The sequence below is a fragment of the Pteropus medius genome, unplaced genomic scaffold (assembly GCF_902729225.1).
Source record: "Pteropus medius unplaced genomic scaffold, Ma_sr-lr_union100, whole genome shotgun sequence".
NCBI classification, from domain to species: domain Eukaryota; kingdom Metazoa; phylum Chordata; class Mammalia; order Chiroptera; family Pteropodidae; genus Pteropus; species Pteropus medius.
The window spans coordinates 23,730,946-23,757,496 of record NW_024354502.1 but is presented as its reverse complement, the minus strand read 5'-3'; the positions used below and the strand labels follow the sequence as shown (position 1 = coordinate 23,757,496).

General features: G+C 43.4%; 1 protein-coding gene and 1 long non-coding RNA gene across 2 annotated transcripts; one reads left to right on the top strand and one right to left on the bottom strand.

Annotated features, from left to right (window-relative positions):
- Window positions 1-19,420: 19,420 nt before the first annotated feature.
- Window positions 19,421-23,308, bottom strand: TSPYL5 (TSPY like 5). Its single transcript, XM_039853653.1, has 2 exons — window positions 21,156-23,308; window positions 19,421-20,309 (listed from the first exon to the last, which is right to left on the bottom strand). Exon 1 carries the CDS (start codon window positions 23,225-23,227, stop codon window positions 21,980-21,982), a length of 1,248 nt encoding a protein of 415 aa, XP_039709587.1. The 5' UTR covers window positions 23,228-23,308; the 3' UTR covers window positions 19,421-20,309; window positions 21,156-21,979.
- A 104-nt stretch (window positions 23,309-23,412) lies between these two features.
- On the top strand, window positions 23,413-24,710 carry LOC120595490 (uncharacterized). Its single transcript, XR_005650872.1, has 2 exons — window positions 23,413-23,734; window positions 24,470-24,710. It is a non-coding gene; the product is annotated as an uncharacterized LOC120595490 (long non-coding RNA).
- The last annotated feature ends 1,841 nt before the right edge of the window (window positions 24,711-26,551 follow it).

The window sequence follows — 26,551 nt, the reverse complement described above, 5'->3', positions numbered from 1 at the left end:
ATTCCATCAGAAGGCACTCTTTTTGTCTTTCCCCCATCTTCCTTCTACTTAGAACACAGATGCAATGGCTGGTGCTCCAGAAGCCATAATGGGCTATGGAAGCCAGAGGCCTATAGATGAGCTCTGAACTTATTCTAGGTACCTGGACTTATTTTATATGAGAGAAAAATAAACCTCTGTTATTGATGGCACTTTTATTTCTTGTCTGTTTCCAGTAGTTGGAGCTAATTCTAACAGATATAGATCGTATGATATATCTGAGCACTTTTAAGCAAGACTTCTTCATCTTGAACAAAATAAACTACCCATTTGTCCCAAGCCCTCTGTCCTAGGAAACTGGTGTGCATCTCTATGCTACAAAATCGAAACTATAAAGTCCCAAACTTCATTTTCCAAATGTCAAAAGATGATGTCAGATAAACTGCGAGCAGCCTGAGCTTTTAAAATTTCCAGAGCAGGCATGATATTTTACCTTTTGAAACTGGAGAAACTGGGCACATGCTGAGAGACAATGCCCTGATCTGACAGGGTTCTCTGAGACCCTGGAATCACTACCACCACCTCCTAGATTTCTGTGCCTCACCACACATTACTCTTGCTCTCCCATAGAAGTCACAGCTGGCTTCTCTCCAGGAAAGCAACAGCGTTTTGCCCTGTATCTTGCAGCCCCCTCAACTTCCCACCATTCAGCAACTTGTTTCTCTAATTGCAGCTCCGGGAAATGGTGCATGACTGAAGACATGACAATGATTTCAATCTATATTCTGCCATTTGCAGGAAGAGTTGATCAGAAGCTTCAGTCAATAGTGGCACCTCCTTGGTCTGGAGCACAGCAGAAGGCTTACATAATCAGGGACTGTTTGTCAAAGCAAATTTCACATGCAACTGATTCCATCATCTTGGGACGAGCTGGTGGAATAAATAATCACCATACACATTTCGTTAGCTACGCCTCATTAGAGATGGATGCTGGAAATGGCATCCTGAAGGCTGCTTATCTGTCAGTGCTCCTTTTAAGCATGGTAAGCATTCCAGATTGGTTTTTCTAAAAAATTAGTCTGTTGCCATGGCCAGGTGCAACTCGTCATGGTTACCGGTGTTGTGGGAGCCGAGGGGAGAGATATGAAGGCCTGAGCTCACCTTCAGAACTTGCAGTTCCAAGTGCTGGAGGGAAGCTGGGAAGAAGTTTTTTTTGCAGAATGAAAGTTTGATCAGAACTCTTCCAAAGAAGGGTCTTGACTTCAGCAGGACAAAATTACAGCTCAAGTCACCATGTATTTCTATACCTTTTTCTGCATGTCTTGCCTCCCTGACTCTCTAGGATACATTTGACTAACTCTGCTGGGACCACGTCAGTCCAACAAAAATACAGTGGTGGAAAGTGGCTCTGCCTTCAGTGGGCCAAATTTAAGTCAGAAGGTAGAGTTACTCTTGTCTCCAACCACGGCTCTGACGGTAGCCCTCCCTTAGTGGCCCTTGCCCCTCCCCACCACTTGAGGACAGGGACTAGTCACTGAGCTCTCCATTTTCCAGGCACAGCACTGTATTTGGTACACAGTAGGTGCTCAATACACGAATTAAATTGAAATGGATTGTCATGCCGTCAGTTCGGGCTTCTTTTAACTGTGCGTCGTTTCTCTAACATGAGAACCACTTGCCAGGCCCTCTCACAAACATTCCAGTCTATTCTTACTGTGTCAGGACAGGGGCTTTCCAGCTAACATCAGCAGCAGGCAAAGGACAGAATGGAAACTGCTGATGATACTGGTACTAGGCAAAGGGACTACGACTTCCTTTATGGCGCATGAATTATAACCTCACAGTTGTCTTATTGGGAGATGCTGAGGAATATCAATATCATGTTATTGGTAAGAAAGACACAGAGAGTTTCCTGGATACAAGGTTTCATATTAAACCAAGGTTTCGTGTCCAACTATACAGACTCTCATGGATTGTGAAAGTCCAGACTTATCATAAAGGTAATATTTAAAAATGCTAACTTGCCTCACAGAAGGATTCCTTTACATTTCCTTAAACTTGCCAGCTGTCTTTGTGCTCATAAAATACAATTGTTAACAAAAAATTATATACAACTTTCAGCATTGTGTTTGGTCCATAAAGAAAGACTTGTGTGTCCAGTGCAGCCTGGACCTAGCCAACCTGCCTCCATGAAGCTGGAATATAATTCATTCTCAAACATTTCCAAATAGATAACATCCAGTGTGTCATCAAAGGGTCTTCAGCCCGGTTCCTTTAGGTGAAAAACAAGGAACACAAGTCCTGAGCCCTAGTGGAAACAGCCCTGCCTTCAACGCACTGAACTTAGCCACAGCCGTGATGCTAAGCTGAATAACTATTGGCTATTTCATTCATCTTTCCAGGTCTTGCTTCCCTGGGGGCTGGGTGGGGGGGAGGGGGAATGAGGAGTTAAATAAGGCAATTCCATGTTTTGTCAGACCTGATATTCTAGGTTTCTAAATCAGAAGCAGAGGCAGAGGGGTGGGCGAGGTTAGAATGGACTGAAATGGTCGCCTGGTGCAAGAATAAAGAGGATGAAGACCTTTTATTTAAATTTCCACCCATGCCTGACAAGTAAGTGTAAGGTTAGTCATAAGAACACACTAGCCGAATGCATTCTATCTCAACTTGAATTCGAGGAGAATGGTGTTTGATTTACTTCTCAGCATCCACCAGGGAAGTTATTCCGTTATCAATTTGGCTTCTAAAGAGTCAAGGAGAGAGATTTCTGTTTTAGAGGAATCAGCACTGAGGCTGGGAAGGCAGAGAACTTTCAAGTTCTCTCCAAAAGTGAAGCTGCACTAGTTAATGGTTTTTTCCACGGAGGCCAAACTTACGCATTCAAGCAGATGAACAGCGGCGGGGTGCAGTGCGGGAGGAGAGCAAGGGTCTGCTGCGACAGCCCCTGACTTACACTCTCTCCCCTTAAAAAACAAAAGCATTAAGTTTATGGATGTGTTCTCGAGCAAGATGGCCCTGTAAAGAAAGCTTTCAGGACGTAAGTAATGACCAGTGACAGAAGGGGCTTCAGGGACTCCTAACAGATTAGTGCTCTCTGCATTTCAATCTGTCTGCTCAGCCCACGGCCAGCTGCCCACAGCTGCTCAGCTTCCCTAAGAACAGAGAGCTGTGTCTTTGCCAAGGTTCCAGGCCCCAAACCTGCAAGGAAGGAAGGAGAGGTGATCGTTTGGGTGGGGCTCAGCCTGGGGGTTTCCTCTCTCTCTCTCCTTCTTCCGATGATGACTACACATCCTTTATATCTTGAGGAGGATCCCACTGAATGGAATACAAGGTGGACAATCCCCACGGTTCCATTTGCTTTCCACGTGTCTATAATGCGGTAGGGCTGCCATGTTGCCCAGCTCCAGAGACCCCACTCACAGAAGGCCTGGACGTGGCTTGGGGGTTTTATTTTTAACCTGATTAGGCACCTAGTATATCACTGAACCATGATCTACATTTCTTGTATTAAAATCTAGATTTATTTGTTACCTGTGTACTCAGTACTTTTTCTGCTCAAATTCTAATAATATTGTACACAATTCTTATTTCCGAGGCCACACCAGCCTCAAGGAAAGTCAAGCTCTTGGGCTAATTAACAAAGTCACTTGCTCCAGACCCCATCCGATTTTGTTAACAGGCTCGCTACCCTTACCTCACCTCAAGTCATGCCCCTAACCCCGCTCATGTCACGTGAAGACACTTGTAGGTCCTAAACCACCACTCCATGTGAAATATGTTAAAATATACCACAGCTTTCATGGATGGAAGGATAGACAGATGATAGATGATAGATAGATAGATAGATAGATGATAGATGATAGAGAGAATGATAGATTTATATATAGTTATTTATATCCTATATTCTATATTGTTTTGCTATAAATATTTTGAAAGGATGTTTAATTTTCATAAATTTCAGTTTGTGAAGAATAAATTATTTTATTTTTATGATCCAAACTTTTATACTTACATATATCTATATGAGACCTATATATAATGCATTATTAAATGACCTAATGTTACATTTTATATACACTTATTCATTTTAGCTTTGAAATTTTCTTTATATATTTGTAACTAATAAATATTTCTAAAGACCTGAAAAACTTGTAGGCCTAGGTATGGGGACTAATGAATAAACAGTCTTATACTTCTCCCCTGTCCCCATACAGCCCAGCCAGCCCCAAATCCCTTTCTAATGGATCCAAATAATCCCTGCTCCCATATCCTGGCCACTAGGTGGATACTGCTGCTGGGTGCATATTTCTGTTGCGCTTGGCTCCATGGTTACCTGAGATGATCACATCCCCCAAAATTGCTGCTCTTTCTTCTCTTAAAAATTAAGGCTCCCTCTTATGGAGAGTTTATATTATGTTTCCTAAACATCAGGCCATAAGGTTACTGTGTCTCTAGAAGGACACCAGAACTTGACTCTCCTTTGCCTTGGGGTGAATTCCGAACTCCCCAGGGCAGACTCCGCCTTCTACCTTGCATCATAAGTACTCCCAGTATCTGGGGGTCTGACTAAATCCCAATGCACTTGTTCTCTGACCTGAGAAATCTGTCTTGGCATCCCAGAGTGATCCATACTCACATTTCGAGAACATTTTACACTCTTCAAAGAATTGTTATGAAAGATAAAAGATGATTTGACTCAAAAAGATGTTCTGTCCTGAGGATATTTTGACTTATAAGAATACCACTCTTTAAACCACAATTATATCATCTCACGTACATTTTTGTACTAAAAGTATTTTCTGGAAAAAAAAAAAAACTCTATTAAGTCAATTTAATACCTTGATCAATTTTTAAAAATAGGCCAGTTAAACTCTTTCTGATTCTTTCCATTTTCATTTGTATTGTATTTCACACAAGTTATTTACACTGGAATTCTTTCCCACGTGAGTTTTACAGTAAGGCTTTGACCCGTGGATCAGTGTGCTTTGTTTATATCAAATATTTTTATTGTAACTTCTGCCTTTGAACATTTACTTTATAGATATTACCTCTACAAAATTCAATGTTCCTAAGTCAGGCTTCACATCGTACTGATTTTAAACACTGCTAGCTTTAATTTCTATTGATTATTTCCACTAGAGATATTCATTATGCACTGTATCGAACACTGAGTGTGGTGTCTCTTTCACAGCAAAGCCACAGACCGCTCACACCCTCCCGACTTCCAGAGCAGCCTACGGTTTGGGGCTGTGCAGTGAGCGGGTGAGGCACAAGCTCTGGAATCAGATCGTTTGGGTTAAATTGGGCAAACCGTTTATTCTCTGTCTTCCCCTTTATAAAACGGGGTGAATAGTTGTACCTAAACCACAGGGTTCTTGTGAAGATTAAAGCATGATACAAAGCAAGTGCTTCACACAGTGTATGGCATATAGATACCATATAAGAATTGATAGTTCTTGTTATTACTCCAATCACCTTCAAAATCCATCAGTTATCTATTACAACAGTAACAGACCATCCCAAAACCTAATTGATTAAAATAATAGCAATTTATGGATGAATAATATCCCATTGTGTATATATACCACATTATATTAATCCATTCATCCATTGATGGACATTTGTTTTTGCCTTTTTGCTATTATGAATAATACTGCAAAAACCATTCGCATACAACTATTTGTTTTAAAAGAATGAAGTACTGATACCTGCTATCATGTGGATGAATATGGAGCCGGTCATAAAGGTGTCTCCATAGAGACAGAAATCACATTGGTGGTCGCTGGGAGCTAGAGGAGGAGGAGATGGGGAGTCACTGCTTAATAGATACGGGGTTTGTTTTTGAAATGATGAGGATATTCTGAAACTAGAAAGAGGTGGTTGTACAACATTGTGAATGTAGTAAATGCCACTGAATTGTACACTTTAAAATGGTTAATTTGATGTTCTGTCAATTTCACAATTAAAAATAACAGCAATTAATTATATCCCATGATTCTGTGGACAGCTGGGAGGCCCTGCTGGCTTCCCCTAGGCTCCATTCAGCAGGAGGATTGGCTGGGAGGGTGGGATCTCTCTTTCCACCTGGTCTTTCATCCTCAAAAAGTTCAAATCTCAGCAAATCCCAGGGCTCAAGCACTTATCAAGTCTTTGTGTTACATTTGCTGATGCCTCATTGGTCAAAACAAGTCACCTAGCGAAGACCAGAGCCAGTGTGGGAGAGGGACTAGAAAGGATGTGACCACCAGGAGGCATGATTCATTCAGGCCATCCTTGTAACAAACTTCCATAGGCATCATTCTAATCATCTACTGCATATCAGACTTGGGTCTGAAACCACTCTTAGATCCTGACTGACAGGGAACAGAAAGCCGGGCTCTTTATGCTGTGTGGCTTTGGAACAAAGATGCAAGCCTTAGATATATTCAGAGATATCGATGGAATGAGACTCAGCTTCCTTCCTGCCCACAACTGCACACCCTCCCATGCAGGCAAACAGAAATAAAGTTGCCCCTGAAAAGAGGCAAGTGGAAAACAAAGTGGTAGTACCTTGTCTCAAGAGCAAAGGGAGCTCATGGCGGATGCCCTGGACTGATCTGTAGCAAAAGGTCTTTAGCGATGGAGTCCAGAGCAAGGACTCCCAGAGAGGGTGGGGTTCCCAGGGAGGGTGGGGCTCCCAGGGAGGCATGGGCACTGCCAAGACCACACTCCCCAAGTGGGGCCACTCTGGGGCTGGGCCCTCATCTGCAAATAAACAGCATCACAGCACTGCCCAGGACCTTGGCCACACGGAGCCGGGAGCTGCCAAAATTTCACTTAGAAAGCCCTCATTTTTCATGCCGAAATGTAGCTTTCAGAGAGTATTCTGGGTTGAGACTTTTCGGTGTAATCTTGAGAGCCAATTTTTAATTTACTTTTCATTGATTTAGATTCTCCAGGGATGAAGAACTCCCTGATCTCCTCCCCATACATACCCTTCCAAAAATAACCAAAACCAAATCTCTAGTTGTTGAAAATGGTTTTACTTTTTTTTTTACCTTTTTTTTCCTCTGTGCTGTGGAAATTGGAATAAAGCTTAAGAGAACAAATAGTTCCTCTAGGTTGGGCTGGAGCCTGGACCGCTTTATGATTTAGAGATGTGTGCGGGTAGGGGTGGAGAGTTGGGGGATGACCTCACCTGCAGGGCAGGAAATAGAATGCAAACTCCGTGCTAGCCATAGGCAGGCTGAGCGCCCCCTCCCCGACACCCACCGCTGAAGGTGCCTACGGGGGTCACCCTGGAACACCATTTATGGTTCTCCAGCTCACGCTATTGACCACTACCCCAGCATAAGGAGGAAGAGGAGCTTTCTCTGTCAAAGGCCCTGCATTCTCCTCAGTATCACATCATCCCACACCTGTCCTCACACAGCTAAGCTCAAGTACAGAGCAAAGCTTGACTGCAGATGAAGAGAGCAGAGGCATTCAGAGGTCCCAGATAATTGTGCGCAGTCTCTGGGTCCCCTGCCTGGCTCTGCTTTCTGAGTGGTCTCCGCTCCCTTCACTCTAAATGTTCATCCTCAGAGCAAAGCTTCCCTTCTCCCTCAACCCAAGGCTAGGCATCTCCTCCCAACTCCTTTTCCTTGCCGAGGACGAATATTTTCCCCCGCCGACTCCCAGGCTCACCCCTTGTACTCCTGGTAAAATTATCTGAACCCCACCAACTCCAGCCGGTTGGCCTGGGCCCCTTCTGTAACCCGCCTCCTTTTCTGTTAGTCTCGCATCTGAAATTCTCTTCCCTCACTTGCCTCCTCCCTCACCACAGACCAGCCCAGAGGGAAGTACTGCACAGAGCCCACCATCCCCGCCAGGAGGAGTCCACTTTTTTCTCCCACTGATATTCCTCTAAGTGTGTGTGGAACATTTCTCATGAATCATCTTCTCCATGTTGTTATAAATTTATTCTAATTCTGTCCTGCTCTCAGTCCTAAGATAAACCCTGCAATCTTTCTGAGCCTCAGGCGCTTCAGTCTTATGTCCATCCCATAATGGGCACTGTCCAGAGTCGGAAGATGTGCACCCACCTGTGTCCCTCTACTGCCCGCCATCTTAAGGGGTGACTTGTAATGGCTTATCTCCAAAGGAACAGACCCATTGCATAGAGAAGACAAGAGGGAGCTACAGAAATGTAAGGGAGCTATGAGGAGGGTAAAGGGCAGGCCACTGGCTTGGGGAAGAGAGACTGGAAAACTCCTTAACCTCTCAGAGTTAGATGGACCCTCTCATGATTCCGAGGAAATCCCATAATCCCATCTCCAGACTCTGAGACTCCAACCTACATCATCCAGCTCTGAACGGCTTCAGAGGACTGCACTGAGCCTCCGCCTCCGGAAGGAGCCTTCTTTGTCTGTCAGTAGTAGCTGCCGGCCTCACTTTTTGAACTTTCCAGCCTCACATGCTCGCTCAGTCAGTGATCACTATCTGATTATCAATAAGAAGCACATCAGAAAATGCAGAGGAAAACTACCAAAACCTTGAGAGGATAATAATAAATAATAACAGCAACAACAACAATAAAAACAAGTCTTGATCCCTTTGAGAGCTTAAAGCAATGCATTCTATGTCACATGGGTTGCAACCATGTCACATTCAAGTTGCAACCAAATTTCTATAATATAAAGATAGTCATACTGTGAAGGCAAGGTAGGGAGTTGTTAGTACTTGATCCTTATAAATAATAGCAGGTTTTTTTTTTCCTGCCCTTCCCACATTCTTATTAACAAGGACAACCCGGATATGAACTGCTGTTCAGTGGGCATCCGTTGTTTTTGCCTGCCCAACACCCATCACCACTTCCTCTGGTACTGGCACCATGATTTCTTTTCATTTGGAAAAATGATTCCTTCCCTAGTGTCAATCCTTGCAGCTTGGGTGGGGCTAACCCCATTCCAGGCTCCAGGGCTGGGCAGTGACCCAGTGCTTAGTAATTGGTCCAAGTGTGCGTAATGACCTAATGTACCGATTGAGTCAACCCCAGGACTTTTTTTTTTTTTTAACTGGCAGGAAAGAAACACTGTTTTTCTTCATTAGGGTTGCTGAAAGGCTAAGATTTGTGGGTCTAGAGCATCAAGTAGTCATCTTGCCACCAGGAGGGAAGAACCTGCCAGAAAATAAAGTTAATTCAGAGGAAGGAAAAGCTGAGAGGTGAAGAAAGACATCATTTGAGTCCTTGTATCAAGCTTTATCTGAGGCCCAGATCACTCCTGGACTTTTCAGTTTTACACTAGTAATTTTTTCTTATTCTGTTAATTTGTGCCTTGTTTTTTATGACTTCCATCTAACTCAGAACTTTTGTCTCTCTTTTACAAACCAGAAAACTGGAGCTTAGAGAAGGCAAATAACTTACCAAGGTGGCACACACTCAGAGTTCAGATATGAATCCGGCTAGGCCCGATTCCAAGCCTTAGCTGCCATACTCTACAACCTCCCATGGTTTTCCTTTCCCCAACTCTCTAGGTTGCAGACCTAACTTTGGGAAACAATTAGCAGTCAACCATTCTAAAACATTTGGCATCACCACCAAGTACTCAAATCCAGTGACTCCCGCCAGCCTTTCTTAAACCACATCTCATACTTACTGCTCTTTCTTAGTTCCAACCAGAGTTCCAGTTTGGGTTTTGAAGGCCACTGCTTTAAATGCAAACCTTAAGCCAGCCATAAGGTGAATATGCTTTGCAATTTGCATCTTACCCTTTTATTAGCCAAGAGACCTACAACATTTTCCCCAATTGCTTGTTGGCCAGAAGCTACTGGAGCACTCAGAGGCAGAGGACTACCCATGGATGACGGTTTGGCAGAATGATCTCTTTTTAGATTGGCGTGGGTCTCTGTGGCTTCAGCTCAACTAGGGTTGAGGAGCATTTAAAATGGCCAATAGGGTGGGATAAGGTGGCAAAACACTTACACCTCACCCTAAGTAGAGCAGTCTCTGAAAAGAGAAAACTCCATGCTGGGCATGATCCTCCCTGCCCTCCCCAACCCCCAACCAAGAAGAGGCTGGAAAAAATAAGGGAAGTTTCTCTAGGAAGATCATATAACAAAAGACCAGAGCTCAAAAGGGGTGTGTGAGGCAGGTCTCCCAAATGGTGATCTTAGCAAAGTGACTGGGCAACGGGGAAAGTTCTACAATGGAAGCCTAGAGAAAGGAGAGCTGTATTCCTGATCACTATTTGGGGACATTTGGTTACAAACAATAACTACTCCCAGCCAATTTATTACAGAATTGACACACAATTATCAGAAAAGTATGTGTTTGCCTTTAATCTGTTCAAAGGATTGCTCTAGGAACTGAGTCCCAATTGAGAAGACTGCCTTTAATCAGAGGCCAAATTAAAGTTTTGGCTTTTGTTGTGGCCATTTGCTAAGCAATATTCAAATGACTCTAATGTAACTGTTGAAATAAATATTCATGGTTAATTTGAATATTGCTTAGATCTGCAGGGAACCCCCCTCAAAAGGAACAAATAATCACAAAATATTAATCTTACACAGTAAAGAGACCAGGACTGATACTTCAATTTATGACCGATTCAGATCTCTTGTTGAAAAGCAAATGTTTTTTTCTAGGAGGCTGGCAATATTGTATTTAACACCTAAAACAATTTCCTTAGCCAAAAATATCCTCAAATTATTGAAAAATTTATATATTTTCTTTGGAAGGAAATAATAAAAACTGCATAGGATATAAAAAATAAATCCTGCTGGTTGAAAAGAATTTAAAGTGCTTTCATTCAATCATGAGTATGACAAAGAAATTCACAAGATACTCAAGAATCTGCTAAATTACCTTCTGACCCAGAGACCATTTGATCATATGCTGCCTTTTGTTAAATTTTGGTTTTGTGCTTATATTTAACTGTTCATTGTTATTTAACTCCTCCCCCATTTAGATCATAAAGTATGTAAGCCTGTATCCTATAGTCCTTTCACCCACCATAATGCCTAACTCACACCTGGGATCAGAGAGAGTACTAAACTAGTATTCTAGTATCTATAAATAAAAAGTGAATGTCCTCAGTTATCCCAAGTATTCTGTTCTGGCTATAGTGGTCACAGAGCCTGATGAGCCCTTGGCTTTAGTGTCATGTTGCGAATGCATACCCAACAGCCATGCTCCCTTCTTCCTTGCAGGAAATGTGCCAGGCCCAGGGAACTAGTCCTAGTTGACTGGTTGGTCTAAGCCAGTTATCACAATAACACTCCCCTTTGCTAGGAATTGGCCTAACAGGGTGTGTGTGTGTGTGTAGTCAATGAGATGAATGAGATGTAAAGAAGTGCACTAGAGACTTAGGAAAATATTTTCCTCCCTGGTGAAAGAGAAGAGGGGTCTGTACAGAAGCCCTTATTTGCCCCCTTTCCTACTTTCCCATTTTGGACACTATCTTTGAGACTATGATGCTTGGAACTGAAGCAGCCATCTTGAGACTTGAGGCCATGAGACAAGTTTGAAGACTCCCTGCTGAGTCTATGCCAGGGATGTTAGAAGGACTAAAAGGATGGAAAGAGTCTGGGGACTTGATAAAATAACTGAGCAGCTAAAGTAACCATGGGATGGATCCTTGCCTTCAAATTCCTTATTATTGAAACACTACCTGTCCTTACTCTTAGGGCTCATTAGTCAGTGTCTATAACTTACAGCTGAAAGCATTCGAACTGATTCATATCACTCCCATTAAAATTAGGAGTAATTATGTCTCCTTTCTTATCCTAGGAGAGGCAGTGTGGTATAATGGAGGGAACAGAGGTTTTAGAGCCAAAGACATTCCCCTTAGTTAGAATTCTGAGTAGCGCTAAGCAAGTTTCTTAACTTTCAGAGTTTCGGTATCATTAACTGTAAAATGTAGATAACAATGAAGATTTCATAAGCTTGTTATTGTAAAAAATAAAATTAAAAATTTTTTTGCATAGGTCACTTAGTCTGATATGAAGTAGGTGCTCAATAAATGTTAACTGACTTACTTCCTTTCCCTCCACAGGATCCCTGTGTGGGGCAGAAGGTTCAGTAAATTTTTTGCGAATAGGGAAGTACACTCCTATGGAAATGTCAAAAAGGATTTTTCATCATCTTTCTTATTCAAAGACAATAGCAGTGATAGGGTTGGCTGTCTGTGTGGGAGGCTGAAGCTCAAAGAACGGCTTATCACCAGCAGGCCTATCTATGTTGTCTGTACACAAATTCTCTCATTTAGTAGCTGCGATGGCTTTTTGTTGAGCCTGGTGCTATCTGTGACTCAGCCTCCCCATCAAACCATCTGTTCAGGGCCTCAAGAGAGGCCCCCTTCTTCTGAGCTGCCTCAGGCCAGAAGAGTCTCTGTTCCCCACAAGCTGCCAACAGCTGGGAGCCTTTAAAATGTGAACTCAACTGCTCAGTGTGTGTGTGCTTGCTCTGGCAGCCTCGAGGTGCCATGGGCCTATGGACAAGCAGTGGGCAGACCATAGGTTATGTTCAACCTGACTTATTGGCCACTCTCATGCCCTCCCTGGACACAAACCCAGATGTGCAACCACACACATATATCGAAAAAAAAAAAGTGTATACACACTTCCCCTGCCCAGTGGGTGGGCACAGTGACAGCCACCCTCAGGAAGCTTATCTGCAGCCACATGCTCTCTTACCTCCCTTCCGAAGGCAGGAGATGATATTAATTTAACTCACCAATTCACACTGCAAACTCCAGCCTGAGAAACAAGGCAGAATAGTGGTTAAGGACCTCTACCTCCAGCTCTAGGAATTACAACTTATGTAACTGAACAAGTTACCTAAAATTTCTTGCATTTTTTAAATTTCATCTGGAAAATGAACATAACAATAGAATTGTGATGATGTTGTTAAACGTGCTTAGCACTTTGTTTGGCATGTGGTATATGCACAAGGAAATGCCCCTCCAAGTGCTGATGCATACTGAGGAAGACACAGTTCCTCCTGCCACAGGACAGCTCCAAGGTACAGCCCATGCTACCTGCTGTCTTGAGAGGCCATAGCTCGTAAGACTAACATGTCCACCAGTCCAAAATATTGATCAAATACTTCCTATGCATGTGCACTTGGGATTCAACAGTGAACAAAGATCCTTGAGATCTTATAGTCCGGAGGAAGGAACAAAGTCAGAGACAAAACCATAGTCATGAATTGCGATAAATCCTATGAAGAAGAGGGAGCTGTGAGAAGGAATACACAGTGAGCAGTGAGGGTGGGAGTACCATTTATTATTAGCGAGTCAGATAAGACCACTTGCTGAGAGAATGACATGTAATGGGCGGGAGCTCAGTGTCCCTCACATAAACGCCAGTTTGACGAATAAGTGCTTCCCAAGCCAGAGGTGGCACTGATGGCAAGATGAGTTCTCAGGGTAGAAGATAAAGAGCTCTCACAATGACACACCAGGCCCTACAACCTCGCTTCCTGAGAGACAATCATTCTGCGATCATAATCTTCTCCATAATGTTACTGGGTTTCAAAGTCCTGGTCTTTCACCTTTTTCTCCCTAAGTATTCTGAATTTTCTCATAAAGTATCTGGTTACACAGCACTAGGCAAAGTAGCACTGGGTTTTGAGGACCATATTTTCCCACTAATCCTGGAATTTAGGCTATTTAATATTGAAATTCGAGGTAACTTTCCTGTAGATCTGTTCACCATGTTCCATTTTGCAGGTTAATCTCTTGTCCAGCTTACTTTTCAGTGATACTGCTCTTTTAAAGATCACTTTTGTTCTAACCCAATTTCTTGGAGTCATTTAAATTCAATGGGCCTCTTAGGAGATTTCAGACTATATATACATATCCATATATAAAGGGAGAGAAAGATCCCCAGGAAAGTCATTGCCAGAGTCCCACCAGCTTGTTTTCGATTACAGACTCGAGTGCTGGGAATATTACTAAAGCACAGCATACATGGTACGTTTCCAACATTCTTCATTTGCCTTCCTGCTCACTTCCATTTTCCTACTAGACTTCAATATGTTTCGAGAGTAATTTGGTGCCACTCAGTATTTTGCCTGAGGCTTTGTGCAGGTAATAGCTTCCCTCCCCACCATCTTTTAAGCCATTTGTACCAGGTTCATGCTTCTCCCGTACTTGAAATTATTCCCAATCGCTACTCTTGGGCACTTCTAACCTCTCGGCAGTTTGTCACTGACACCTTCATGAATCTTTAGATATTATTCATTTGCTCACTTGTTCAGTGCTTAATGAGCACCTAAGAAGTGTAAGTCCCTGAGCTACAGGAATACAAAAATGATCAAGACATCTGCTTGTTATTATCCTGTGCCCTCAAGGATCTGTCTCTGGTGGGAGCAGACAGATAAACAGACAAGAACAAGTCACTACATCAGATACTGTGAATTTAAGTGTGGATGAAATATTGTGGAGATAAAGAGAAGGGAGGGACTCATTCAGCTTTGAAAAGTTAATAACTATGGCATGGAACAAGGATATCTGAGCTGTATCTGAGCACCTGAGAGGGGCTGCAAGGACTTTCTAACTGAGCGAACAGCTTGTGCAAACATGCGGGGTGTGAGGAGCTCAGTGGGTGGCCAGAGACTCAGCAGTGGCTCAGCAGCACAGGAGGGTAATGGGAAAAAATCAGGGACAAGGACTAGAAGAGTCTGGTAAAAGTTACTGAGAAGCAAAACGCAGGTCAATTGAGCAACCAAGAGAAAAGTGACTGTAATTGATTGTAAAACATTAAATAAATAAAAGCCCACAAGTCCACAGCGATAGTAAGGGGACAAGAAGAAAAACATGTCCTTATTTGAGACCATTAGAGATGATTATTACACCAACTTCTGATGCTGACAATTGGTAATTAAAGGAAGCAAGCATTTATGCTGCCTCTTCAGAAGAGGTAGAGTAGTTCATGGCCAGATAATGAGGGCAAGGAAGAGAATACCAGCTAAAATATGTAAAAGGAATGCTAAGATTAGAAAATCACTATTTTGGAAACAACAGTGAAACAAATGGTTTGGGCAAGTGTCATCAATGGCTGCAGAAACCTTGGGATGAAACGTTTAAGGCAACAGGATGTTCTCACAATGACAAAGAACTATCTCAGAGATTACTTAATTGGAAGGGGAAAAGAAATCTTTACAAAGGAGTGATCTAGTGTTCATTTTAATCAAGACATCAGACTAACAACACAACTGTGGGACAATCTATCATCATACCTCCCGAAATACGCATGGTGAAGTGCACACCCTCCTGTATGTGTTTCAGCTGAATTCTCAGTTTACAATAAAGGACACAGGGGAAAAAGTTAAATCACACCAAGAAGCAGCAATCAGACAAGTCTAAAATGGAACCTCCTATAAGATAATTAGCCTAATTTCTTCAGAAAGTCAAAGGGAGGTAAAAGGAAGATTATCGTTTTAAAAACACTACAGGAATAACAATCATTGTACTTTTCTGTCAACTTGTATGTATATTTGAAAATTTTCATAAGAAAGTTTGAAAGAAAAAAATGTAGGATCAGATAACGAAAGGCCTGTTATGAGCTAAGGACTTTGGAACTTACTCCTGAAGGTTTTGAACGGAAGATTGACGTGATAGAATTTACATTTTAGAGAGATTATTGATTTATTGCATTTAGGCAACTAGCACTTATTGACTACTTACATCAAATGTTGAGTGAACCCTGAGCTAGGTGCTATGGGAGATAGGAAAATCAAAAAGGCATTGTCTGGCTAGAAAAGCATTTACCATGTAATCGAGGAGATAGGCACAAAACACTGAGCACAGGGCGAGCTTTCTTGACAGTAGAGGTGACTGGGAGAGCTCGTGCAGTGCCTCCACATTTTATATAGTGTTCCATAACCAGCACAGATACATCATCCAAGAAAGGACAAACCTACAGGCGACTGAAATCCCTGTCAATTCTAGCCCCATGATCTCTCCTTATTCCTTGATGGCAGAAACCCACTCCCATGAGAGACACTGAAAAGTGCTAGATTTCCTTGAAGTGCGTTGTGGAAATGTGATCTATTTTTGGCCCAAGAAACCTGACTCAGGTCTCCTGAAATCCACCTGGGATTACTAAAATTTTCTTCCCTGATAAAAACAGAGACATGCAAAAAGATCCCCTTTCCTTCCTTCTTGCCTGCCTTTAAGTGCAGCTGGGTGAAGATGCAATGTTTGGAGCTGGGGAATCACGAGGGGAAAGCCAAGAGAAGAGAAGTGGAGAGGTGGACTCAGAGCCTTAATACCACCAAGCCACTGAAGTATGCCTGCAACTTCCTGTCACCAGACCTCCTAGTACAGAAGAAAAATTAGCTCCTTTTTCACAAATCATTCATATTCAGGTATTGATACTTATAGCCAAAAATCTCCTCACTCAAGCTCCATCTGCAGCCATATGTATCTAGAACCAGTCCTAACTTTAGTACAAAGCGATTAAAGAGGGCCTCGGCCACCGTTCTGAGTCACTCATCAAGTCACCTGTCAACTCCTAATTGAGCTCTGAGCGCAGGCTGCAGTTTGGGATGGTCAAGGCTTATTTATATTCATGCGCCAACTCTGACTGATTGGCAATGACTGACTGTGCTGTGCTGAGACTTCTGATGCACTGTGTGAAGGGCTCAAGCAGATTCCGTAGAGACAAATGCCTAGATTCATAGTGTCAGATACCTGCCTGGGTCTCATGTTTATTATCACATGTGTGGATGGAGCCTGGAATCAGAAGACCCAAGTGTGAGTCCTGGCTCTACTGCTTACTGGTTTTGTGCTTTTGGTTGTCATTTAACCTCTTTGAGCCTTCTTATGGGATAGTTGTTACAATTGAGATAACATAAGATAACGTGCTTTGTAAGCCATGAAGTGTCACACGGATGGGAGCTATTTTGTCTTATATTTGTCAAACCTCAGCTGAGGGTCACGTTGATAGTAGACAGGGAGAGGAAGGAATTCAAGGTTCGAGGCTTAGAGAGTCAGTAACCGAACACCCAATCTGGGGTACAGAAGCAGAACTAACCCAAAGTCAGAATTTCGGGTGAAAGAGAATCATCAGAAGTGAGTTGTGAGTCTAAATGGTGAAATATAGTTGAAGACTCCCAAAGTGGAAGTGAAGATGCTGAGGACAAAGAGAAACTATGGACTGGATACCCTGCACGCATTCTATCTCTTCTCTCCTCTCTCTCTGTCTCTCTGTCTCTCTGTCTGTCTCTCTCTCTCCTTGCTGCTCCAATACCTGAGGGATATGGCCTCACTCATGCATAACACAGGCTCACCAAGACTGAGTATCTCGAGGGGTAAGAGGGTAGCAGGAGTTTCCAAAATCTTCAGAGAGGCAAATAAGGATAAAGTTCCCTCCTTAAGTGAGGCCACCCCCGGAGCAGTGTGCCTCTTTCTGTAGTTGCAAATTAGGGCAGTAGACCAGGTGGAGGAAGCCCAAAGTGCAAGACAAGGCAGTCGGAAGTTCCCAGAGACTTTTGGTAAGCTAAGTAAGGGTAGCAAGACCATTTTTTTCTCTTCTCCTGCACTTACATGGCATAGCACAAATCTACAATTCTAAAACAGCTCAGCAAGTAACAAGTTAAGAAACCAGAAGAAGAGCTTTCGTAATAAAAATCAAAGTTGAGAAAAAGGCTAGGAATTTTAGCATAACAAGAATTATGCCAAGAAGCCCTGCTCTCCAGGTAATTAAAAGCCTAATTGCCTTGTGGAGTCTGACCTAGAGGTCAGAGGATGAAAAGAGGCTTCCATTAGCCCCCATTTAGACCTAAAGCACTCACCAGCCCCACGCAGAAAAAGCAAAAAAAAAAAAAAAACATAGGAAACAGAGAGACTGACCATCCTAAGGAAAAGATGAGAAGAGGTTGAAACCTAGGAGGGAGGCAGAATTCAAAGGCATATTTGTTCATAGCTGTATCTCTAATGTCTAAAGATTGGCACATACAGCAGCCAATGAATGAATAAGCCCATGGGGAGGTGAATCTCAGATCAGATGGTACTGAAGAGAGGGGTATGAAAGGGGGGCCTGGGAAATGAGGCTCCACACCTGTGAAGAAGCAAGTGGGTGAGCTGAATTGGGCAGACTCGTAACCCAGAGGACTCTGCATGAATCCTGAGAGCCTCTCAAGCCTAATGAAGAGGCTGCTCTCCATACCCTTTTGCACTCTACATATTGCTAACAGCAAAGCTCTAGGTGTTAAAATATTTTTTTTTAGTTGAAAACATTCAAAATTGAGAAATTCTACATAAAGATCCTGATTCCTCACACTCTTTTAAAATGTAGCGACACCGGGTTTCATTAACCCCAGGTACACAATCCAGCACTGCAGAACAGCTGCCCTAATTTACACACAATCTCCACCTTTTTCTACTGCCCCCCGCCACACAAAGAATCTATAAGCCAAGGAGAGAGTTCTTCAGGAAAAGCTAACCCTGCCAACACCTCAATCTTAGACTTCTGGTCTCCAAAACTGAGGAAATACATTTGTTATTGTTTAAGCCACCCAGTCTGTGGTACTTTGGTATGGAAGCCCTAATGAACTAATACATATATCCTTATGAAACAAATGTGGCCCATTTCACAAATTTAATTATAAGCCTAGCCTTGAGGCCTCTGAATATAAACTATGTTTAAATTCATTCATTCGCTCAACATTTGAGCACCTACTACGCCTTTAACACTGCACCTTTATTAAGGACCTTCATCATACAAACCAATTTTATTCTCCTAACAACCCACTTCTAATTTTTTCCAACCATTTTCTGCTGAGCAGCTTTACGTGGCATTTGGTTGTCTGCTGCTGCTTCTCCTGATTAAAGGAATGATACTTGCTATGAATGTGTTGTGAACAGCATCTGAGGCCCTAGTTCTGAACATTGGCTAGACATCAGAATCACCTGTTTTAAAAATACCTATACCTGGACAAACCACTCTATCCCTACCCCCCAATTCTGATTTAGTTGGTGTTTGTATGGAACTCTGGTAGTATATTTCTTTAAGCTTCCCAGATAATTCTACTGTGGAACCAAGGTTGAACAGTTATTCTAGTTTGAAAAGAACTTAAAGGTCACCTTCTTTCTTACACAGTTCACAAAACATCAGCACTGGCATCGCCTGGAAGTTTGTTGGAAATGCAGAAACTCAAGTTCCACGCCAGACTTCTGAATCAAAAGTCGGTATTTTAACAGGATTCCCCACACAATTCAGATGTACTCAAAAATGTGAGCACTGGATTTCCACTAGAAACACCCGGAGAGCTTGTGCAAAACAAGACTACCTGGCTTCCTGCCAGAATCACAGAATCTCAATCTCTAGTAAAGGCTTGAGAATCAGAATTTTTATATTGTTATGTAGCTAGTCACACAAGGACATGAGGCTCAGGAATCACTCATCTAGGCCAATGTATACATCCCCTCAACTATGCAGCCTCAAAGTCTCTTTTGAAAATGAAAAACAGAACAGAGATACAGAATTTTATTTTTCCATCATGCATGCAAGTTTACAACTATTTATAATGTTTAGGAACAAAGAAATAATTGCACTATTTCCAGGGTGTCAAATTAGCAAGTAAAACAACCAGTTACTGATTACTTTTAGGAGGTTATTTTCACAGGACACAGCAGTAATTTCCAAATTATACTTCCAAGACCAGATTTATATTATGAGACCAGGACAAGCTGATAACAATTCTGTCACACGAGTCTCCATCTTATACAGGAAAAAAAAGACTGATATTCTGGTGAAGGGTCTCAAGTAAGCACTGCAGCCTACCAGTCTTTGAAAGAGTTTACAACAGAACAGTCTCTATCTCCTTTTGGATGCAGGGAAAAAGGAGCATCCCTTCAAATCATTTTGAGACTCTATTAATTCTGAAGATGTTAATTTCTAAGGCCTATCTCTGGAACTTCATTAGTTAACATTAAGAGCAAAAAGCAGACCTGATGCAATAATGATAGTGTACCCCACCACTATCACCACCATAAGAGAGTCCCAATCTCCCAAAGTAGTCACAGTTGAATTGGCACAGTGTCTTGGACTTTCGATAAACAATACAGGTAGGAAGAGGGACATACAAATGAAACTGAGTTGATCAGAATTAATAACTGATGTAGCTAGGTGACAGGCACATTGGGTCCAAGGACCATCTTCTTCACTTCTGTGAATGTCTGAAAATGTCCATAATAAAGAGCAAACAGTTTTTTTAAAAAAACTACGACAAACAAAACAAAAAAGCGGAACTGTACAGCTCTATTCTCCCATTAGGCCAAAATGAGGAACGTGGTAAGATTTTACTTAGAGGCAAAATAAGCAGCATACAGCATTAATCTTCCACATACATAAGGCCACACCTAGAACAAAAGAGAAAGCATCCAAAATAACAGTAAGCTGTTTTTGTTTTCTTTCTCGTATTTATAAAACAAAAAAATGATGAAATGGACAGAATTTTGGGCATATCTTCACCTAGACAAAATTTTGGGAACACTTCTTTTTGTGGATTCATCCTGTTACCCTATATTTGCCTGCAACTTCTTTAATTCTCCCATCCCCACCCTTGGGAAGGTCCCTCTACATCCCCTCCATCACTGAGTTAGGCATATTCTTCCCGAGGCTTCTCAAGCCATTTCTAGCTCCTTTTCTGGGCCCACTCTACATCAAACTCATTCCTGCACTATATTTTTGCTCTAACTCCCCTGCCTAGCATACCTTCTCTACAACTCTGAGTCAAGTCCTCCCCATCTCTTGGGGAAATCAAAATGAAGTCTTCCACAAGGAAAGAGAAGTTAGGGGGAGGGCAAGTATAGATACAGTCCTACTTCGCCGCCCTCAGGGATGAGCAGGAGAAAGAGAACACAGACACACTTGGGCATGGAGGGCCCAGCTCAGCTTTTACATCCAGTGGAAATGAGTCTTGGAGATCCAGAACAGATTCTGCCCACCCTAAAACCCCAGGAGAGAGCCTTGGGATCCCCCATACTGGAGACTAAAGCCTAACCCTATGGGTACTTGAAGGTAGAAACAAAGAAGGAAAAGTGAGTAAGGAGGTATGAAGGTGTGAGATGAAGAGACGCAGGCTGACATTATTAGAAATACCTCTTCCCCAACAACCCGACTAGAGCACTCTGATCAAGTGTGAGGAAAAGATAAGGGGAGAGAAAGGTACCTAGATTCTATGTAGGTCTAGTCCCCACCCTCACCTGGAGCCACAGCACGACAGTGATCACATGTCCTCATATACCAGCCCATCCATCAGTCTGGCAGCCAAGAGTTCCTAGAAGACTGAGAATGGTAGGTATGTGTTTCATGCACTGACAGGGGGCCTGGGTCCACAGGAAGTTCTTGAGGTCCTTGTTGAACAGGAAGCCAATTGGAGCCGATAGCAACCTAGAAAAAACTCAATGGCTTGATGGTGATGGGGCAAAGTGCACAGCTTGATGCTGGTTCACCAGAGGAAGGGCCCAGGGACAGAAGAGATGCAGGGTGGCATAGACTGTATGGCATACTTCTCACCCTTAACCTCATCCATGCCCAGCAGTCAAGTACCATTCTGCTGCATGTTCAGCAAGGTAACATGGACCCCTGGCCAGAGATCTAGTAGGTGGCACCTTGGCCAGTGACCCTTAGCCACTGAACAATCAGCTCTGGCTAATGGCCAGTACCATGTGCATTAGCTTCATTCTGCAGTAGCAGAGCTTAAGGATGCATTGGTCTCTTGGCAAATGACTCATGAATGCCCATGTTAAAGACAAGTGGGAAAGGCCAAAGCCAAGAACAAGGCATGTAGATAAAGGCAGCACACATCTGAAGCATGTGTTTAACATATAAACAGTAGGAGTGAGATCCCGTAACATGTGACACTAATGTAAAAAAGCAAGGCCATGGGGAGGCAGAACATGACCATAAATGTCATATTCTTGTAACTGAAGTTCAAAGGGCAAACATGAAGAGAGAGCAGATAGCCAAACACATGTGGTCAGCCAGGCACGGTCCAGCAGGAGGTAGTAGGGAGACTTGTGCAAAGTCAGTTGGATTTGTTTACCCCGGGCTCAGGGGTCTCCACTGGCTGCCTTGCTGGGCCTTGCCTGCCCTCCTTTCCTTTCTCCACTCGGCCTCCTTCACTCATAAGGTAGTACTGCAGAGGATTGGGCCACAGTTCCTCATTAATTATCTCGACAATCTTGTCAGATTCAATGGAGCTGTGGTTCGAAAACCACCCAAAGAAGCTGCGGCTGTTGTCTGGGTTCCCCTGGCTTAGGGGCTGGAGATCATGCCCTGGGAGCCACTGGATTGGCGTAGAACGAGACACCACCTGACCTGAAGGACCACACCCATATTCCTTGATGAGCACCTTATTTTGGAAATAGGGGTTGCGCCCGAAGTAGAACTTGATTTTGTAGCCCAATCTGGCGAGGCCAAGCTCTTCCACCTCCAAGCTGTTCAAGTAGCTGAGTACTTCTTTATCTTGGTTGTTCAGAAATGATGATAGCTGAGGGTGATTCTGAAAAGCTTGACCCCAGAAGCCCGGGATATTCTGAATGAGGAGGTTCCTGCGCTCTAAGTGGTGCAGTCGCAACTGCCCAAACTTGCGTGAGAGCCGAAGGTAGGCCCTGTCTGCCTGGGCGTTCATGGTCTCCAGCTTCAGCTGGACGGTCTCCAGCGTATCCATGCTGCCATCCGTCGCCGGGGGCCCTGAGCCTGCATCCTTCTCCGCCTCATTTTCCTCTACCACCGGGGCGGATGCACACTCCCCAGAGGTCCCTTTCTTTGGCTTCCCACCGGCTATGGCCAGAGGCCCCTTCCCCACTGTGCTACAGTTTTCTGGGGTCTTCTTCCCAGCAGACCCACGCCGATTTCCAACGCGGGGGCCATTTTTCGGCCTTCCCACAGTTCCCACGGTTCCTACGAAGACAGTGTCTGTCGCCAGGCGCTCTGAGAGGAATGTGGCCTTCCCCGAACCGGGCCTGGGCTCGCCCTGCCCGCGATCCCCCGCCGCTCGGGCCCGGAGCGCGAGGCCACAGTCCAGGGGGAGCCAGCAGGCAGCCTCCTCCCCGGGCCGGAAGGGCGGCGCGGGCGCAGCGGTTTCCAGGCCACCCCAACCCGCGCCAGCCTGCACCTGTGCTGCCGTGGTTTCCTCCTCGAGCCTCTGGAACTGGGGACCATCCGGGTCGTGGGGGGCGTCACCAGGAGCTGCGCGGACTCTGGCTTTGGCGCGGCCTTTGCCCCGGCTTTTGGCGCGAGAGGACTTTCTACCCCGACTTCGGCCGCTCATGCTGGCAGCGTACGCGACTTCAAAGCCACGCTCCGACCCTGTTGCCTCTGGCGCCAGCGAGCGGTCCCAAGTGAGCGGTCCTCTCCATGACAACCACCGACGTCACGACTGTACGACTGTACCGTCGCGCGAGGACGGGCTGAGCCCGGTGATTGGCTCCGCCAGAGCAGCTGCGCAGGAGCTGACCCTCACGGACGCCTTTATCCCTTCTCATCCTAACTCACTTCGCTTTAAAAAGTGATGTGCTTCTCTTTAATTTCTTCTCTTTGGTCTCGGTTGTGTCTTCAGGGGTGTCATAGAACACCTCTAACTCCCCTTATATAAGACAACGTGAAGGCAGCCATCACGTCCCCCCCATTAGCTACTTTCTAAACTAAACATCTTCAGTTGTTTCAATTATCCCCTGTGACATCTATCATGATGAAACTGCTATTGACCTCTGTGTCTCATCTTCGAAAGCCTTTGCTGAGGGAGTTGCCTGGTACCTTAACTCCAGGGCATGTAAAGGTGAGTACCATAACGTCAGGCCGCAAAGAGATTTGATAGCGATAGGATGTTAATAATGACTATTACTAAAAGTAATAGCAACTAGTATTTTATGAGTATCATTTTGTATTAGGCGCTTTATTATTTCAATATATTAGGGAGGTTTTGTTATTCTCATGTTCCAAATGAGAAAACTGTGGCTCGGGGGCACCAAGGAACATTCCTGAGATTACACAGTAAGGGATGGAAGCACAGTTCAAACCCAATCCTATCTACTCATAACCTATGCTTTATACTCACAAGTCCTTTCAGGTCTGCTCAGCTGTCAGTTACCTTGCTGGCTCTTAAGAACACCGATCTTGCCTGTTAAACAGGCATCAGCAGAGCACCTCTTGTACCTGGGAGCGTCACCCAAGTCCTCCAACTGTCTCGCGCCCAGTTTACAGAGCTGGGCTGTCACTCAAAGTATAGGGCCACAAGTCAGAACTTCTGTAATTGGGATAAGACAGGAACGTGGTCAGAGAGTTTAATTATCATTCAAAGAACAGAGCAGGGTTTCCCAGGTGGAGGCTTAAGAGCAGAACCTCCATCGCAGTAGTGAGGAGGCCCTAGAAACTCTTTAGACCCTGCGTGGAAACAGCCAGGCAACCTATCTCATGCTCTGGGAGAGAGCCCTAGACCATGCTCTTACTAGCTAGGTAATAGGATCATGACTATGACCAGTATGAAAGTGTTAATGATTTGATGTTCTTTCAGGCCCAAAGAGAACAAGAAGTTCCTTGCAACCAGCTAGTGAAGGAGTTAGCTCCAAAGCCCCTGGGAGTTCAATATGTCTAACTCTCATTACTCGTGTCGTTGTGGACCGGCAGCCTGGCATCACCTAGAAGCTTGTTTAAAACGCAGAATTTCTGGCCCCACCCCAAACTTGCTAAATCAGAATTTACATTTTAACAAAGTCTCAAGTGATTTGTACACACATTAAAGTTGATTTATAGGAGACCGGAAAGAAGTAATTATTTTGATACAGACAGGCATTACTCTAAGAAAGGCCAGTAAAAGTGACCTCTAACTTTCTCAAAGGTTGTACAACAGCCCTCAAGGCTCTACATGATATAGGAAGATCTGTCACCACCACTGCCCAACTTAACCTCTCTGACCTCACCTCTGCCCTCCCACCCCCATGCAGCAGCTTCCTTGCTGTTTTCAAATTCATTAGGTAAGCTCTTGCTTCAAGGCTTTTGCACTGGCTCTGCCTCCTTCCTGCAATGCTCTTTTACCCAGGTATGGTCAGTCATCTTGGCTGGCTTCCTTCACACTTTACTTAAATGTCACCTTCTTAGTGACCATCCTATTTAAAATTGCCACACATTCTCAGCCCTGTTATCACCTTTCAACACGCTATACTAATTATTGATTATATTTATTGTTTAACTATCTCTCCTCTCTAGAATAGGAGGAGGGCAAGGGCCTGTGTTTTGTTCATATGTGCCTGCAACAGTGTCTGATACATCATAAGCACTCAATAAACAATTGTTGAGTGAAAGAACCAAAGAGTTTTCAAAAATGGGTTTATAAATTAATTGTCTGAAATGCAGAAAGCTCCTTTTTTTCCCCCACAAAAGCAATGATACATGAAGGTTGTATACTCGGATCAACACTGGGAATCTGTTAAACTCATTATTTCGTCAAAAAGTTATCTTTTGTTATGGGTACCATTCAGAACAGTCTTTAGGTGAATATCTGGAGTGATAAACAGTTAGGTTAGGGGAATTAATATTTGACTTTTAAAAAGGATTAATCCAAAGATTACTTTAAATTCTTGTCAAAGGCCCTTTCATAATCACTTCTTCCCAAAGTCCTTCATGATCATCCCAGACCACAGTAAGCAGCCCTATCCTTGATCTCATGGAGAATTTTGTTAACTGTAATATTCCTTTTGGCAATTAGACATGCAGTTTTGTGCCAGTTCTTATACAGAATTGCCTCTGAAGCTGGGTAACCAGTCTGGAACTCCCTGTAAATCTCAAAAAAGAAAAAAAAAATCTAAAAATCAGCTGAGGCAGTCACCATCTCTCTATAAATTGCAGAAATTGATGAGTTGTCCCACTTCTCAGAGCACTCACAGCTTGACCAACCTCTACTGTCAAGAGCCTTAATCCAGCGTCAGCATCTGCGTCATTTAACACTCACCCACGGCTAAGCCACTGTAGGATTAATGTAGGCTGGGCCACTGCCAACGATGTTTATTATACAATCTGCCTTGAGCCTTTTTTCATCATGTCAAAGAGATAAGCATCAAGCAAAGGAAAATAAATATGAGTCTAGAGCCTTATATAAAGGTACTCCTCTCGTCCAGGTCGCCCAGCTTCTATATTTAAGAGACTGGTCTATGCTGCTGAAGTGAACTGTTGGTTTTCTTCTCAGGTATTAATATTTAACTGTATATGGGACTGTAGCTTGGATTTTCAATTAGACAGTCAACTATGTAAGGGCAGAAACTGTCTTTTATTTCTCAAAGCATCTTACAAGGGCCTTCCACATTTTAGTGATTATAACAAAGTTAACATTTATTTTGTATTTTATACAGTGCCATGTTCTAATTCTCTTAATCTCCATAACCATTCCATTGGACAGTTGCAATTAAGATGAGGTTACTGCTATACAAAAAGGTTCAGTACCTTACCCAAGGTCACATGGCTAATAAATGGTTTTAGCCTGGGCAATCCAACTCCAGCACCTATGCTCTGAACCTCTACTCCATGATATAAAATTATTTTTTGAGAGAGTGAAATATCAAACTCTCTTTAGTGGGTAAAAATACATTTCAATTTTCAAAAA